Source organism: Bos indicus x Bos taurus, chromosome 4 (genome assembly GCF_003369695.1).
Source record: "Bos indicus x Bos taurus breed Angus x Brahman F1 hybrid chromosome 4, Bos_hybrid_MaternalHap_v2.0, whole genome shotgun sequence".
NCBI classification, from domain to species: domain Eukaryota; kingdom Metazoa; phylum Chordata; class Mammalia; order Artiodactyla; family Bovidae; genus Bos; species Bos indicus x Bos taurus.
The window spans coordinates 75233516-75252388 of record NC_040079.1 but is presented as its reverse complement, the minus strand read 5'-3'; the positions used below and the strand labels follow the sequence as shown (position 1 = coordinate 75252388).

At 41.1% G+C, this 18873-nt stretch overlaps 1 protein-coding gene across 2 annotated transcripts in view; it reads left to right on the top strand.

Moving 5' to 3' along the window:
• The window catches only part of ARMC10 (armadillo repeat containing 10), a 123647-nt gene extending 119321 nt beyond the window's left edge, over positions 1–4326 (top strand). The window contains exons 8-9 of one of the 2 annotated variants that reach the window (XM_027539744.1): positions 1474–1604; positions 4229–4326. In XM_027539744.1, the coding sequence (XP_027395545.1) occupies positions 1474–1604; positions 4229–4294 (197 nt within the window). In that variant the 3' untranslated portion in view covers positions 4295–4326. Of the gene's footprint in view, positions 1–1473; positions 1605–1973; positions 2031–4228 lie in introns of those variants that run through there. The other variant, XM_027539745.1, reaches the window with a different exon arrangement.
• Positions 4327–18873: the final 14547 nt, after the last annotated feature.

Genomic DNA, 18873 nt, shown 5'->3' with positions numbered 1-18873 from the left:
CGCCAGATCACTCACTCATTGTGACCTTCGAATCTGGCAGCCCCGCCAGGGAACCTGGCAGCCCCGGGCTGGCCGGTGCTCTGGCCTTTACCAAGATGGCCGGACCCCGCCGGCGAGGCCGTGTTGGTAAAGGAGGTGCCGCGGCCCGCTACGCCCCTCCCGGCCCGGCCCCTGTCCTTGCCCCACTAGCCCTCCGCACAAGCCCTTCTGACACTATGCAGGCTATCTTGTCCTAGACCAGACGCTAACTTGCAGATAGCTTGAACAGCTCCCGGATCAGCCGCCCATTGCTAAAATTAAATGGAAGCGTGGTGGCGGTTCTTAGCCTGCGGTATCCTAGTAGGCCAGTGAAAGTGAAAGTGAAGTCGCTTACCCGTGTCCGACTCTTTGCGACCCCATTGACTGTAGCCTATCAGGCTCCTCCCCATGGGATTTTCCAGGATTTTCCAGGCAAGAGTGCTGGAGTGGATTGCCATTTCCTTCTCCAGGGGATCTTCCCGACCCAGGAATCGAACCCGGGTCTCCCGCATTGCGGGCAGACGCTTTGTCTGAGCCACCAGGGAAGCTTAGGTAGCAAGATACTTACGGTGATGACCAAATACCACCAGATTACTATTCTTAGCTTTTCCCCAAGTTTTCATTTTTGAGTTGCAGGATGCAATTCATTGTTTTTTAAAGTGTTTTAAAGTATAGACAGATGCAAATAGAATTCAACAATGAGTGGTTGGGTGTTCACGGGCCAGAAAGAAATGCCTTCAGCCTGGGCCTCCGAATGCAGATACAACTGCGGGAAAATGCAAAACAAATTACTTTGCAATTTGAAGGTGAACGTGCCAAGTGTAATAGCGTAGGAATGTAAAGCAGATTATATCAGGTGTGGACTTTTACCTCCTCGGGGAGCTTGCAGCTGAATCTTATTGACTTAAGGGTGATTAAGAGCTGCTTGTTCCTGGGTCACAGTGTTCCTCGCTGCAGCAGGGAAAAGAAACAGCGCTACAAAACCAAACTATAAATTGAAGCTACTGATAGCTCAGGAGGTCCTCACAGTGCCCTTAGCAGAGGAACTTTTGAAAAATGTCCTCTGCTCCCCTCACCCCAATTCTTTATGATGATGTTCAAATATACAGAAAATAGAGATACCTTTTTGTTATACTGTCTGAATAAATTGCAGGTATCAAAATCAATCACCCCTAAATACTTCAGCCTGTGTCTTCTAAAAAAATAAGAACATTCGCCTCAGAAATCACAATACCAGTACCACATCTAAGACAACAATTCCCTGATGGTATTTAACATCCAGTCCATTTTCAAGTTATGTGATTGTCCCAAGAAGGTCTTTTAAGCCTTTTTTCCCCCTAAACTAAGATATTGCCTAGGCTCATGCACTGCATTAATGTTTATGCTTTCTAAACTCTGGAATATCACGTAAACTTTATGGATTGTGTTGTCATTTCTACTCAACTTCTGTTGTAGAAAGGGGGGCCCCCTCACCCAGGGCCCCAAGAACGGGCTCTTGTCTAACACTCAGAAAAGAACTGTCGGAGGAGACATGTGCTGACAAAGAAACTTTATTGGAAGAAGGCACCCGAGCAGAGAGCAACAAGGTAAGGGAACCCAGGAGAACTGCTCTGCTTTCGGGTTTTATGGTGATGGGATTAATTTCCAGGTTGTCTTTAGCCAGTCATTCTGACTCAGAGTCCTTCTGGTGGTGCATGCCTTGTTCAGCCAACATGGATGCCAGACAGAAGGATTTTGGGAGGTGGTCAGACACCGAACCCTTCTGGTTGGTGGTGGCTTATTAGTTCCCTGTTCCTTACCAGGACCTCCTGTTGTAAAACAAGTCATGCAAATAGTTACTATGGTGCCTGGCCAGGGTGGGCGGTTTCAGTCAGTGTGCTTCCCCTAACACTTCTAAAGCTTAATTTTTCTTGACAATGAAAAGCTGTTTAGTATACCAATTTTTGTCATTCCAGGCAAAACTACCTTGTCCTGCTTCACAGTACAGAGCAGAATGAATGCTGTGCCTCTTGCATTTCACTCATGGTTTAATTTTAGATCCTGACCTGCTGAATTGGGTTTTCTATGTCCTTCGCTCTTTGGTGACCCCTAGAAAGTCAGGCATTTGGCATATAATGGTTTGTCTTTTAAGTTGTCACTGTTAAAAATAAGACAACAGGCCTAAAATGGAGTCAATTAATGCTTAGCTCCACATCACCAAATGGAGACTTATAATGTCAGCCTCTCCTGGAACTGGAATCTTAAACCAGTCAATCAAGGAATCACCTGGTCAGCACTAGTGAGATAATCAGCCTGATATATCTATGTCATGACACGACACACCCAGACCCACATCATCCCCTAAAGGAAAGTGACCTTGTCACAACCAATTCACTTTCTGCTAGTATGACTTCCAGGTCCCACTCCCTTCTGCCTGTAAAGTTCTTTAATTTTGTACAATGCCTGGGAGCTTCTTTCTATCTATGAGATGGGATGCTGCCAAATTCATGAATCACTGAATAAAGCCTATAAGATCTTTAAAATTTACTGTTGAATTTTTTAAAAACATTACTTCTTTTTTAAATGTTAATTAATGCTGTAAAGAAGAGGAGCAAATTTACACAGATCCCTTAAGTAGTTAGGTGGGCCAAGGTAACATTTCTGGAGACTAGTATTAAATGAGCTTATTTTAAATACTTCACAAAATCTTAGGCTCTACTTAAATAACTTCTGTAAAACCACATATAAGCCAATTTTAGCACAATAGCTCATCTGTAAAGTGAGTTCTGCAATCAGTATTGTCCTTTCTTTTCCCAACTCCAAGCCTAAAGGCACAGAGGACTAGAGCACCACGTGACTACTTACTGCTGCTGCTGCTGCTAAGTCACTTATGCTGCTGCTGCAGCTAAGTCGCTTCAGTCGTGTCCGACTCTGTGCAACCCCATAGACGGCAGCCCACCGGCCTGCCCCGTCCCTGGGATTCTCCAGGCAAGAACACTGGAGTGGGTTGCCATTTCCTTCTCCAATGCATGAAGGTGAAAAGTGAAAGTGAAGTCGCTCAGTCGTGTAACTTACTAGGGGAGTTTAATTTAATGTGTATTTATAGCAGCACCTGTGGAATTAACTACTGCATTCACCTCCAGTTAAATCAGAAGTTGTTTACATGAACATTAAGAATCTATCACTTCAGTTCAGTTCAGTCGCTCAGTCGTGTCTGACTCTTTGCAACCCTATGAATTGCAGCACACCAGGCCTCCAGGTCCATCACCAACTCCCGGAGTTCACTCAAACTCATGTCCTTCGAGTCGGTGATGCCATCCAGCCATCTCATCCTCTGCCATCCCCTTCTCCTCCTGCCCCCAATCCCTCCCAGCATCAGAGTCTTTTCCAATGAGTCAACTCTTCCCATGAGGTGGCCAAAGTACTGGAGTTTCAGCTTTAGCATCATTCCTTCCAAAGAACGTCCAGGACTGATCTCCTTCAGAATGGACTGGTTGGACCTCCTTGCAGTCCAAGGGACTCTCAAGAGTCTTCTCCAACACCATAGTTCAAAAGCATCAATTCTTTGATGCTCAGCTTTCTTCACAGTCCAACTCTCACATCCATACATGATTACTGGAAAAACCATAGCCTTGACTAGATGGACCTTTGTTATAGATAACTCTAAAGAGCAATGAGGCAGCAAACATCTAAATCTGCCATTAACTACCTCTTTGACCTTGGAAAATACACATCACCAGGCCCCCACTCCTACCCTCCAAAATGACCAAGTCTCTATGGCCACTTACAGTTGTAACATTCAATGACTCTAATAAAAAAGATTGTGGGGGGCGGGTTAAATATGTGAAGACTGCATGCTGATTACAGGGTAAGTTGGATTGCATTAAGCCAATGATCAACCAAAGTTGACCTGAGGACCAGATCTAACCTGCCCCCTAGTTTGTTTTGGTTCTGATTCAAACTAGTTCTCAGAATATAAAATCCTCAAATTTTACATTATAGTAATACTTTTTCATTTCTTGTATTGCAGTAAAAAACACATAACTAAAACGGTTAAGGTGGAAATTCTTAAAGGTACAGTTCAGTAGCGTTAAGTATGTTCACATTGATGGCAAACAGATCTCTAGGATGTTTTCATTGTGCAAATCTAAGATTCTATACTCATTAAACAATACTCTCTTTCCCTCCCAACTCCCAGGCCTTGGTAACCACCATTCTATTTTCTGTTTAGGTGGATTTGACTGTTCAAAAACCTCGTCCAAATGGAATCATCCATGCTCCCTTCAGCAACACATAAACAAATAGAATTATCCAATATTTGTCTCTTTATGACTGCTTTCTTTTTTTTTTTTTAAGTCTTTATTGAATTTGTTACAATATTACTTGTTTTATGTTTTGGTTTTTGGCCATGAGGCAAGTGGGTATTGAATCCCCAACCCCTGCACTGGAAGGCTAGTCTCCACACTGGACCTCCAGGGAAGTCCCATGTCTTCTCTTAGTGTGATTTTCTCAAGGTTCAGCCATGTTATAGCATGTGACAAGGTTTTCTTCCTTTTTAAGGCTGAATAGTATTCCATTGTATGTATTTGCCATATTTTATTTATCCATTCATCCATCAATGGACATTTGGGCTGCCCCTACAGATAAGACTGTCAGATATTTCTCCAGAAAAGATGGGTTTATTTGGGGTCAGCAGAGAATTGCAATCCAAGGTCTGCAACCATGGTGAGCCATGTGCAAGTCCCAAGAGAGCAATGGAAGGAGCATCCTTTCATGGAGGAGGAAAGGGAGTTGGGAGGGCTCAGGAAACAAAGAGTTCATGACTTCCCATTGGCTGAATCCTTGCCAGGAAAGAAGAGTCTTTCTCCTTTCCATTGGGCTCTGCTATCATCGTACGGTGTGACAGCTTCCCCTTCTGGTCTCCCAACTCTATTTAATTGAGGTTTATTAACTTTTTTATACTTTCCATAGTGACTACATCATTTTACAGTTCCACCAATAGTACACAAGTGTTTCAATATCTCCATATCTTCATCACTTGTCATTTCTGTTTTATTGATAGTAGCCACGTTTTATTGATAGTAGGGTATGAGGTGATATTTTGTTGTGATTTTGATCTGCATTTCTCTGATGATTAGGGATGTTGAACATCTTTTTGTACATTTGTTGGCCGTTTATTAATATATACCATCTTGGAGAAATTTCCATTTGAACTCCTTTGCCCATTTTTAAATTGAGTGATTTCTGTTGTTGAGTTGTAGAATTCTTTATATACTCTGGATATTAACTGCTTATCAGAAATATTATTTGCAAATGTTTTCTTCTATTCCATAGGTTCTTTTCACTTTATTAATTGTGTCCTTGATGCACAAAAGTTTAAGTTTGGTATAGTCCCATTTGTCTATTCTTACTTTTATTACCTGTGCTTTTAATGTCATATCTAAGAAATCACTGCCAGTCCAATGTCATCCTTTTCTTCAGTTTTCTTCAGTTTTATAGTTTTTATATGGCCTGTGAACTAAGAATGATTTTTTTTTTTACAGTTTTACATGCATGATTGAGAGGAAATTCAAAAAATAATACTTTATGATACCTGAAAATTCTGTAAAAATCAAATTTCAGGGTCCATAAAAGTTTTATTTATATAAAGTCATATTAATTCATTTATATATCATCTGACTACTTTTGCAATACAAGGGCGGAAGTGGGTAGTTGCCACAGAGACATGACCCACAAAGCCTAAAATATCTAACCTTTTACCAAAAAAGGTTGCTGACTTCTGTGTTAGGCTATTTTTCAATCATGAAACTTTATATATATATATATATATATATATATATATATAAAACCATCAACGGTGAAAGAGGAAACTTAAAGTAACCAATACATATGTATTTTGTGATTAAGAAAAATTATTAGACTTCAAGGGTTTTTTTAGACTTTTCTATTTGATTTTAGTTTTCATTTAACTTTTAAAACATAAGTTTTAACTTAAAACACTGCTCATGTTGACTATACACTTCAGTGTTTAATCCTTATGTTATTAGCTTGTCAGGTTGAATCCACTGACAAAATAACCAGAAGAATATGGGAAGACCCACTTTGATTATCTCCAATGAGAGAGGACTCCTCCTACACCTAAGTGGTTGAAAGAATATGATGTGAGGGAAGTCTTCATCTGGGCACACTGCCTGAGAAAAAATCAGCCTTCTTTGTTCTCATGCTTTTCTGCTAACATTATTTTGGGTTTCCATGCAGCTGAATTACACAGTTAAAACCAAAGATTGGAATTTAGAATAAAGAATCAGATACTTTTCAAACTCTAAACAGCAAAAACTGACTGCTAATGTTGAAGACATTAAATCTTATTTATCCTCTTCACTCTAGCTAACTAAACATTTTATCTTATGATGGTTGGACCTTAAAATAGACACTTCCCTATTGACTTGTTGTATTAATATAACTTCTTTTTATATTCAGTTCGCTGCCCAAAGAAACAATACAATGTTAATTCAACTTGGATGACATTTATTATGGCAGAGAGAGAAAAGATTTCTTGCCTTCTTCCCAACAAACACCTCAGGTTACCTGATTTTTCAGAGATTGAGGACTAGTGAGGGTTTCTTGTCCAGTCCTCCTCCCCAAATTCCCAAGTCCCCAGCCAACAACAGCTGTGTGTCAACTGCTTCCAATTCAAGAACAAAGAACATGGCTCCCTGTGTTACACTAAAGAATCCTCTCTTCCCCTGAAAATATTCACGCCGTAAGCCCCAGAGCCTGTGAATATTACCTTATGTAGCAAAAAGATTTACACATGTGATTAAGGATCTTAAGACGGGGAGATCAGCCTGGATTATCCACGTGGACCCTACGTGTAATCACAAGGGACCTTAGAAGGAGGCAGCAAGCAGGTCAAAGAGAAGCAGCCCTGTGGTGCCAGCAGTGGGGACCCGTGTGATGCAGCCATCGCCAAGGAAGGTGGGCAGCCTCTGGAAGAAACCAGCCTTGCTGACACCATGACTTTAGCCCAGTGAAAACGACTATGACTTTTGGCTTCAGAACTGTAAGAAGATACATAAACATGTATAAACCACCAAATTTATGGTACTTTGTTACAGTAGCAATGGGAAACCAATATATTCTCCTCTAAACAGTCTTTGAAGTGTGATAACAATGTATATAAAATATTTGTCAATTAGCATAGTTAATGAATGGGCACATACGTCTAAACTCTATACTTTGACTTCCAAGTTGAGCTCTGAGAGACCCAATTTCCAGGCTTTGTAGGACCAGTATTTCAGGTTGATGCCAGGAGTCATGGTTGCAGGATTCAGAGAAAGGAGCAGACCTTGGGTGGGAGAGATCGGTAAGGAAGCAGAATTGACAAACCTAAAACGTGTTTCTTGACATGAGCAAGAAACGCAAGGCTCGGGAAGTTTTTCTTATCAACTCTCACTTTACCTGCCTAAAAGAATTTAGACAGAAGGCCTATTCCAGAAAAAAGAACTATCACCAGAGTTATCTATAGCAGGCGTCCCCAACCTCTAAGAACCAGTACCTCCTTTCAAATCAGCAGCAGCATTAAATTAAAGTGCACAATAAATATAATGCTCTTGAATCATCCCAAAACCACCCACCCTTTCCCAGTCCGAGGAAAAGTTGTCTTGCACAAAACCAGTCCCCAGTGCCAAAAAGTTTGGGGACCGCTGATCTATAGTATAATATGAACTAGGTGTGGTAGACGGGAAGGAACCTAGAAAAGCCTGTTAAAATTCTCCTCTGTGTCCCATTGTTTGTTTGTCCCAGCAAATATGTATTTACTAAACCTCTGCTCTCTTCATTCTTCCTACGAATTTACTTATTTTTCAAGTCCCAGACTTCTACTCTCATCTCCTTGGTGTAGGATGACCTCATTTTACTCTCTGGAATCTCCTGTATTTATTTGGATTCCCTGTACATCATGGGCTTCTCTGCGGTTCAGATGGTAAAGAATCCATCTGCAATGCAGAAGACCTAGGTTCAATTCCTGGGTTGGGAAGATCCCTGGTGAAGGAAATGGCAACTCACTCCAGTATTCTTGCCTGGAGAATCCCCATGGACAGAGGAGCCTGGCTATAGTCCATGGGGTTGCAAAGAGTCAGACATGACTGAGCAGCTAAGCACAGTACATTCGTAATTAAATTTTTTTCAGCTGTTTGTCTGTCTTATGTCATTTTAATTATTCAACCAGCCAAAAGAATTAAGAGGGGAAGGGGAAAATATTTTCTCCTCCCAGCAGATTGCTTCTGGTCCTACTGTGTCATTAAGTACCATTAAGTCATTAAGTACCCTGAGCCTCTATGAGGTTAATTTACATAATCCCTAAGATTCCTTCTAATTCAAAAATTCAGAGCTGAAGCAAAACATGGTTTAACTTTGAATTTCACATTCACATGTTCCTGTTGTGACAGTCACTCTTCAGCTAACCTTTTCGGCCTCCCCTGTCCACCAAGAGCCTGCATGTCAACCACACACTTATCTGCACTTGTGTACACACTGCTTCTTCTACTTAGAATGATCTTCCCTGGCTTCACCCTTAAGCACTCAGGATCATCTCGCAACACTCAAATCAAGAATCACCATCTTTGAGGAGCTTTCCCACCTTCTCAAAGCAGAATGGCCAACTCTACCTTCATGCCGTCAGTTCAGTTCAGTTCATTTCAGTTGCTCAGTCATATCTGAGTCTTTGCGACCCCATGGACTGCACCAACTCCCGGAGCTTACTCAAACTCATGTCCATCAAGTCAGTGATGCCATCCAACCATTTCATCCTCTGTCATCCCCTTCTCCTCCTGCCTTCAGTCTTTCCCAGCATCAGGGTATTTTCCAATGAGTCAGTTCTTCACACCAGGTGGCCAAAGTATTGGAGTTTCAGGCTCAACATCAGTCCTTCCAATGAATATTCAGGACTGATCTCCTTTAGGATGGACTGGTTGGATCTCCTTGCAGTCCAAGGGACTCTCAAGAGTCTTCTCCAACACCACAGTTCAAAAGCATCAATTCTTCAGTGCTCAGCTTTTCTCTCACATCATGACTACTGGAAAAACCATAGCTTTGACTAGATGGACCTTTGTTGGCAAAGTAATGTTTCTGCTTTTAATATGCTGTCTAGGTTGGTCATAGCTTTTCTTCCAAAGAGCAAGCATCTTTTAATTTCATGGCTGCAATCACTATCTGCAGTCCCCCAAAAATAAAGTCTGTCACTGTTTCTATTGTTTCCCCATTTATTTGTCATGAAGTGATGGGACCAGATGCCATGATCTTTGTTTTTTGAATGCTGAGTTTTAAGCCAGCTTTTTCACTCTCCTCTTTCACTTCCATCAAAAAGCTCTTTAGTTCTTCTTTGCTTTCTGACATAAGGGTGGTGTCATCTGCGTACCTGAGATTATTGATATTTCTTTTGGCAATCTTGATTCCAGTTTGTGCTTCATCTAGCCCAGCATTTCACATGATGTACTGTGCATTTAAGTTAAATATGCAGGGTGACAATATACAGCTTTGACATACACCTTCATGCTGTCAGAGAACTATTAAAGCAGGGAGCAAATTATAGTGTGACAATTTGTTTCCATTTCTGTTTCCCCAAACCAGGATGTGGGCTACTCACATGCAGATACTCTGCTTTGATTCATATTTATACCTCTAGCACCTACTACTGTGCTTGGCACACAACAGACACTTCTATTGTGTCTGTGGACTGAATAAATAGATTATGATTTACTGAATTCTGAAGAATCCACGTGGGGCTGGGCAGGAGTGGGAATTGGAGGGGGGATGGAAGGGAAGTACAAGAGGACAGGAAATTTATGTTTCTGCAAGACTTCCAGACCCCTGGAGAAAAAAATGAGGCTGATGTGTGTGATGATTTAATTCAAGGCCGTCCTCAGATACTCATTGTACATGCAATCTAGCATTTCTCTTGACCTTGCTTCAAAGCCAGTTTTAAGTGGAGTTAACAGCAGCAGCAGCAGCAGCAACAGTATGAGCTGCCTCACACAGCAATCTGCTGATTAGCCTCTTAACTGAGGTGGACGGCAGGCAGCCACACGTGATTTGTCAGCTTTGCATCCTTGTGTGCCGCTAGGCAGAGGCCACAATTCTAGAATTTTATGGTAGCTTAGTTAACAACTCTGTCCTTACAGACCATTCTGAGTAACACTCATAAAACTGTCTACATTCAGGGTTCTTTCTTAGGCATCAGAAATACCCTCCCCCTGCTCCTTGAGTGATCTGGATATGCCTTCCGTTTTCTTGAAACAAAGTAAAAATGACAAATCTACTCAGAAAACCTCCTTAAAGTGGAAATGAGGTTATCATTTCCATACTTTAGAAAACCTGTGTCGTATTTTCACAATATATAGACTGATAGTAATTTACTGTTTGTCTCTGATCATGCATTTCTCTTTATGATGTAGTCATCTCTGTATGTTCCTTTGCTGTATTATTCCATATTCTTGTGTCAGTTTAGAGTTTTAACATTTGAGATTCAGCTTATTATTTTGAGGGCACCACTTACTGTACATTTTCCACATACCAGATACTATGCTAAGGGCTTTACAAATCTTTTAGTCCTCATAACAAACTCAGGCACTAAGCATTATTTTACTCTTTATTTTTTAGAGGAGGGAGCTGAGAGTTTTAGAGGCTAATTAACTTTTCTGAAGGCACAAGGCTAATAAGATGTGGAAGCAAGACCCATAAGAGTTGGAGAGTTGTGTCTTTGGAGAGTTCTTCTCTCCATTTCAATTCTTAGGAAAAAAAAAAACGTTTAATTTATAATAGTATATTAGTTTCAGGTATACAGCATAGTGATTCAGTATTTTTTATAGATTATACTCCATTAAAAGTTATTACCAAATAATGGCTATAATTTCCTGTGCTGTAAAGTATGTCCTTGTTATATCTGGTTGATACATAGTGGTTTGTATCAATCCCGTACCCCTAGCTTGCCCCTCCCCTCTCCCTACTGGTATCTCCTAGTTCATTTTCTATACCTGTGAGCCTGTTTCTCTTTTGCTATATACATTCATATATTTAAAGAGGTAATGAGAGAGGCAGGGCTGGGGGGAGGGATTAGACAGAAGTGACTGGAAAGGTATCTTTGAAAAGATGAAATTTAAGCTGAGACTTAAATGATGAGGAGTTACTCTTGTCCAAAATCTCTGTTAAAAAAAAAAAAAATTCTCTGTAAGCATATTACCACACATTCCAGCTAAGTCTAGCAAAGGCTTGAGTACTGGAATGAGGTTAGCGTTCAGGAGCAGCAGAAAGAAGGCCAATGTAGTTGGACTACTGGGAGAAAGGGGAAGAGACAGAGAAGATAAAATCAGAAAGGCAGATAGAGGCCAGATCATTTAGGAGCCACTTAGGAGTTTTAAATATGGAGTGTGTGTTGAGGGTAGGGAGCATGATCTGGTTTAAACAAAGAGCAGAACGTGGTAACTCATAGATACTGCCTGGAGATGCCTTACTCAAGGTGTTTGGGCCTGGAGGGCACTTAAGCGTATTGTGTTGCTCAGTCCATTCATCCAGAAATTTCTGTCACTTAGAACCTTATAAGCATGTTTTTCAATGTTTCATCCAGGTTATGATACGAACATAGCTTCTTGGAGAGAGGCTGAAGGCCCCAGCCGTCAGTGATAATAGAAAAATCTGAAAGGTCCAGATCACAGTGCAGGAAGGTCAGCTGGAAGAGCAAGGGGATCAATCAACTTTCCTCCCCCTGTTCTCCCTCCACCCTTTTGAAAGAGGAAAATCCTATTTGGAACAAAAAGATGAAAAAATACATCTTGAACTGAAAAAAAAAAAAAAAAAGCAGCCCTGCTGTCAATCAGCTGGGGAGGAGGAACAGAGAGCCAGCTGCAGAGTTAACAGAAACCATTGTTCTCCCCAGTCTGTAAAATGCCACAACCCTCCTCTTTGAATGACTGCTTCTTTCCTTTCAAGGATGCCTCAACCCATCTTATTATTCTCATCTCTTACTGGAGATTCCTAGTTGCTAAACCACCCTCCATTCCTGGCAGTACCCGCTTCTCTTAAGCCCACAGCAGAAACAGCATTCAGTACAGGAGCTGTGCCTGTTTCCCTTATACCCTTCTCGGAATCCTTCAGAAGGAACCTAAGCTTTACAAAATGCTTTCCTCCTCCCTGTCTTTAATGGTCTCCCTCATTGCGTGGGGTCAGTAAGTCTGGTTTTGTGGGCCCACAGGTTTGTGCCTGAGGATCTTACTACCTGGCTCATTCTTACCCCTCCTTGCTTGCTTTCCTCCAATGACTCTAAAATATGGTCATGGTGAGGTCACGATTCAATTTTTAAACTGAGATACTGGAATTTGGAATTGTAAAAGACAAAGATGCAGCCAGCTCTCATTTCTGTGCTGTTTGATTAGTGGAGACGGCAGTGATACTGCTAGTTTTGCTACAGAAGAGTGGGTAGGGGACTGGGACTCAAAGTCCTTTCCGAAACCCGTGACCTCAAAGTCTTCCGCCAGAATTCCTGTTCCTATTGACAATTTCCTTCAACTTGCAGTGTGTAATCTTTAAAAAACTTCTCTAGTTTTGTATAAAAAGGGTTCCAATGGCTATCAGCTAATCTTTATTTTCAGGGTTTCCAGAATTAGCAAAATGGCCAGAAAAAAATTCTCAAGCTACTACAAGGAATATTTATGTTTTCTGAAAGTTAAGGACAGAGTTCACTTATTAAAATATGGAAATACAAATATATGTTATTGAGACTACCAGCTCCACTCTTGACTTGACTTTCCCACGAATAGAAATTTTACTGTTTTAACATAAATCATAGGTTGCAAGTATGATGTTACCCCCAAGAACAGAAAAACTGGAGTCACCTGTGCTCAGATACAGTGAAGAGTAAATGTGTTCTGGGAGTAGAAAGATCCTGGATTAGAAGTCACACACATTTTGGATTGCTTTTTTGTAACTCTATGACCTTGGGCTATTGCTCATCCTCTAAGCCCCAGTTTCCTCATTTATCAAACAGAGATAATTACACCTTCCTCACAGGGGTGTTTTGAGTAAGAGTGTATGCAAAGCCCTGGCACAGTGACTGACACACAGTAGGTGCTCATCGAGCAGTTGCTATCTTTATTAATATCGGGTTCCACCTAGTCCACCGACCGCTTCATTCCTGCTCCCCCCATACTGCGATACCACTCACACCCACTCCAGCCTCCACTCCACCAAGGGTGGCCCAGCTCTGGGCCCGTGTGCAGGCTAATCCTGACTGCAATGTCCACCCATCTCCACTGCCGACTTTCTTGCCCTCCTGCTTTTGCTTTGAGATCTGGCCCCCTGCCATGTTCCCACGGGCCTGCGCCTTGGTGCTCCATCCATTATCAAGTCTCCCTCTTTGGGACCCTCCTGTCAAACTTCCCAGCCCTCATAATCCTTCCTCCACCAGGAGGATCAAGGACAAGATTCCTGCTCATGAGGCCAGTCCAATAACATGGTTCTACCACGAGCTAACAAGCCTCCCTGATCCCACTGCTTGGAGTTCCAAGTGTTACCTGTTCTGTCGTTCCAGGCCTTGGCCCTCATCAGTTGGGGGATTCCAGTTACTAGGAGCTAAATCCCCCCTCACCTGGCTTGGGCAGTGTGTCCCACTTTCTGGAATACACCTTTCTCCTAGTATCTGTTCTCTGAATACCTGTCCCAACCCAGCTATGAGGTCTGATTCCCGAATTCTGTTTATGTCTCCTGCCTATTCGTACTGGAAGACAGATCAGGGTAGTAGAACCATCATACTGAGGGGCACACTGAGGTGCATAAAATCTGGTTAAGTCCTTGACCTTTTGACCTTGAAAATGGTCATGGAGACTGCAAATATGAGGATTAAAGTACTCTGGGGATGCAGGCAGGTCACTGCATCTGTGGAGCTTTAATCTGATGTTCATATATTAAAGAACTGGAGAGTTCAGCTGCTCCTAGCATTAATATTTACTGGGACTGAGCTTCAGTGTAGATAGTAGATTAGTGCTGTAGTATCACCAATTCTTATACAACACAGCTGTCAGTTGGTTGTTGACTGTATTTGGGAGCTTAAAAGTATTAAGAAGCAAGCATAGCGGGTACTATTTTGCCAACACTGTCTCCTAGGTGTGCCCAATTTGGACCAGCAGGTCACTGGGCTCAATCACCTTGAACCTGATGAGGCACCTGGACAAACCTCAAGCAACAGTGTGTTGTTCTGAAGAACTGTTTCTCTAATGCTTCTATCTGCCTGTTGGCATTAATCTAATTTATAAAGAAGACAATTAAAAAGAGCATTTTAGATGACAAAACAATGCATACTCGCTTTAGAAACTAAGAAAATACAGTGAAATACAAAAAAAGCAGATAAAATCACCATTCACCACAGCATCTAGAGATAAACATTGCTAACATTTTTATGCTATCATATTTGCCAGTTTTAAAATAACTCCGTTTGACTCACAGACTTACAGGATGAACTTACGGTTGCCATGGGGGAAGAAGAGTGGAAAGGGATAATTAGGGAGTTTGGGATAAACTTGGACACATAGCTATATTTAAAATGGATGACCAACAAGAACCTACTGTATAGCACATGGAACCCTGCTCAATGTTATACGCCGGCTTGGATGGGAGGGGAGATTGAAGGAGAACGGATACACATATATGTATGGCCGAGTCCCTTCGCTGTTATTCACCAGAAACTATCACAACATTGTTTGCTAATCAGCTATACTTCAATACAAAATAAAAAGTTTAAAAAACCCATAAAATCCCACACCAAGAGCCTATTTACCACAATTACTAAAGTTAATATTATTGATTTTGCAAATCATCATAAAAATAAAGCATATCATTATGTTTAAAAATAGCTCTGCATATAATAATATGTGTTTATTAGGAAATAACACTTGGGGGAAAAATAATGACAGTAATGACCACTTCCTGAGAGCACTTATGTGCCCGCTTCTGTACTAAGTGGCTTAACCTATTTAATTCTCCCAACCGCACTGTAAGGTAAGCTGGTGAAGTAAGCAAAAGTGGATTCAAATGAGGCAGCCTGTCTGGAGTGTGTGTTCTTACCCAACACACTACACAAAGAAAGCAGAAGCTACTCATAATCCCAGTGGACTCACAGGACTGCTTTTCACATGTTACATTTCAAGAAACAAATTTCCGATATCACCAGATGTATTTTGTGATTTAAGAAGCAAGAGCAATATTAAACAATGCATCAGTAACATTTAATAGTTCTTTTATATGGCGCTGCTCCAAACTTAGCCATTTTCTCTCACAAGCAAAATGATGCCATAGACCTTTTGTCAATTCATTTATTTCTTAATGCATTTGATCAATTAAACTGAGCATCAGTGACAAAAGGGAAAAAGCCTGAATAAAGAGGAAAATAAAGAAAAACAGCAGTGCCTAAACAAGCTGGGATGGAAGACAGCTCAGATATAACTTCCTGAACCGACAGTTTAAAATTAGCCTCTTCTGGACTAGATGACTCTTCCATGGCCTATTGTGAGTTATTTTGCTGGTCTACCAGCACCCTCTCTGGCATGCTTTGATCCATTTTTCACAGACAGTAGCAAGAGTTTCCTTGTAAAACATAAATTTTGGCCTTCTACCTCTTAGAATGAAGACAAGCTCCTTACCTGTCTCACCGGACTCTGCAAACCTCACTCTTAAAGTATCACAGGTTTCCACAGGTGCTAAGACTCCTACGCCTCCACCTCCCAGCGGTCCCCACTGCGCCCTCTGCCTGCATCACCATCCACAACGCATCTTCTCCTTCCTCAGCTCAAAGGACTTTTCTCATAGGAGTCTTTGCTGACTTCCCCGAATAGGACACGTTCCCATCCACTGAGTACGTACACGGCATTGTCCGCCTCTCCTTAGCATGTCACAATCCCAGTTTTGCATTGGTGCATTTGACCATTTATTTGATATCTGTCTCGCTGACTACAGTGTGAACTCCATGAGAACAGGCTCCGTGTCAGCAACGGATCCCCAAAGCCTAGCATGGTGCCCAGAGCAGAGTAGGCACCCAAAAAGTTAGTCAATGAATGACTAAATAAATATTTACTGAGAAATTTACTATTTTTATAATAAGTTGCTATATGAATTACAGTGTAATTGAGATGATAAGTTAATATATGTAATATTAAGAAAAAAACAGACTGATACAGAATGAACACTAAGTTGAATTTAATGTCCCAATTTGTTTTTCAGTCGCTAACTCATGTCCAACTCTTTGTGACCTCATGGACTGCAGCACACCAGGCTTCCCTGTCTTTCACTATCTCCTGGAGTTTGCTCAAATTCATGTCCATAGAGTCGGTGATGTTATATAACCATCTCATCCTCTGTTGTCCTCTTCTCTTTTTGCCTTCAATCTTTCCCAGCATCAGGTTCTTTTTGACTGAGTTGGCTCTTCACATCAGATGGCCAAAGTACTGGAGCATCAGCTTCAGCATCAATCCTTCCAATGAATATTCAGGGTTAATTTCCTTTAGGACTGACTGGTTTGATCTCCTTGCAGTCCAAGGGGTTGGACTTAAGAATCTTCTCCAGAACCACAATTCAAAAGCATCAATTCTTTGGCACCTAGCCTTTTTTATGGTCCAACTCTTACATCTGTACATGATTACTGGAAAAAAATCACAGCTTTGACTTACATGGACCTTTGTCAGCAAAGTGATGTCTTTGGTTTTTAATACCATGGACTACAGCCCACTGGGCTCCTCTGCCAGTGAAATGTTTCAGGCAAGAATACTGAAGTGGGGTGCCATTTCCTACTCCAAGGGATCCTCCAGATCCAGGGATCAAACCCACGTCTCCTGAGTCTCTTGCATTGGCAGGCTGATTCTTTACCACTAGCACCACATGGGGACAAACAACTGATGCAACAGGAAAGGATTCATCTCTGTGAGATGCAGCCTTGAGGAATGGACTTGATACAGGGTTTTAAAGCCAAATCCACAATGGCTATGATCTAATGGACTTGCTGATGGGTTGAATTCATGAAGTCCACTTGAATTCAGACAGTACAATTAGGTCACAGAAAACTATTTGACCATTGGGATACTTTGGTGCTGGTTCTAACCAATATTCTAAGAAAATCTATTCCAGTTCTTTCCTCTGAAGTTCTGCTTGCTATCTTGCAATTTCCCCTGACTTCCAAAGCTCTGTTCTGCAGATTCTCACTTTGGGGATTTACCCAGAAAGATGATCTTTTTTTTTAACCTGGTCGGTACATTGGTTTGCATTCATCTCTCCAACAAGGCCAGTGACAACTTTCTCAAAGGATTCTTGTGGAGATTATTAAAACAACTCAAGGGTGGAAGGTAGTAAGTGTGTAATGTACTAGTTAATAAAGATCATTAGAATTTATTGAAAATGGTGTTAGTGATTCAAACGATAAAATTGTTTTGTATGAGGACCAGTATGCCAGGCCCCACTAAATTTTGCTATGCTAGTAAAGACTATCTCCATTTTTCTATAGATCTTCTAAAGGAGAACAGGAAGGATATCTTATGGCAAATCTCCCTGAACAAGTTTTTCTTCATTATATTGTTGACCAAAAAATTAATAGTCAATCTGACAAAGAAACAGATATTTTTATTCAAGTCAACCTGAAGATTATAAACCAGGAGATAGTCTTCTAGAAAGCTCTGAAGACTGTTTCAAAGAGGTAAGGATGGGAAAAATGCAAGAAACTGGGTTCTTAAAATTTTCTCCTGAAAATATTTAAGTATTTGAGGTCCAATCTGCCAGTTTCCCCAGAGTCCAAAATGCTTCATCCTGATCTTTGCCCTGAATTCCTTTCAAGGCATATTGCAGGTCAGCAACTACAGCAGCCGGAGAAGATGATGGCACCCCACTCCAGTACTCTTGCCTGGAGAATCCCATGGACGGAGGAACCTGGTGGGCTGCAGTCCATGGGGTCGAGAAGAGTCGGACACAACTGAAGTGACTTAGCAGCAGCAGCAGCAGCAACTACAGCAGCTAATGACTTGATCTTTGTAGAACTGGATGGTGGGCTATGTTCTTTATTTTACAGAGTCCTCTTTTTAGTCTTATTTTTGCTAGATTTTAGAGTCATTTCATGATCAATGTGTCCCATGGTACTAGAAACACTCATTCTCAGATCAGGCAAGGATTTCATTGACAGGCTACTCAATATGCTATTATTGGCCTAGGCCTTGTTAACAGTAGCCAAAAGCCCACCTGTCTTACTAGTCGGTCATGGTCCAGGAAATGGTTCCTTCTTGTTGTTCTTCCCATATCTAGAGCTGCACTATTACAATTATTGATCCTATAGAATTATATATTTGGTTAATTGTTTCAAATCACATAGTCATTATTTTTAATAAAGAGAGTCAGTCATACATTTGGTAATGAAGAACAACAATATTGTAAAATAGGCAGAATACAAATAATGTAGCTAGTAACATTAATAAGGTTATAAGTAAGTAATACTATCTTCTAAGGAGTTACATGACTGGCACCAGAAGAAAAATTGAACTTCATGGTTGAGCTGGTATTTCTACCCTTGGGGAGGTCTCGTTAACGCATAATGCAGATGTACAATGCACATCCAGAGGGGTGGGAGGAGGTCCAAATGGGCAGAGAAAAATTTTATGTTTAAATTTTTGTCTTACCTTAAAATATTGAATTTTATTTCATCAATATTAAATGAACTCAGGTCTTCAGTACCATAAAATTCAAGGCTGAGGTTGTTCTGAGAAATTTCTGAGACATCTCGTAGAAGTAAAGCCATAGAACAACAGAAGCCATGAAGCACAGAATTTGGTCAGAGTTCTAGGTTGTTTTTAGCATCTC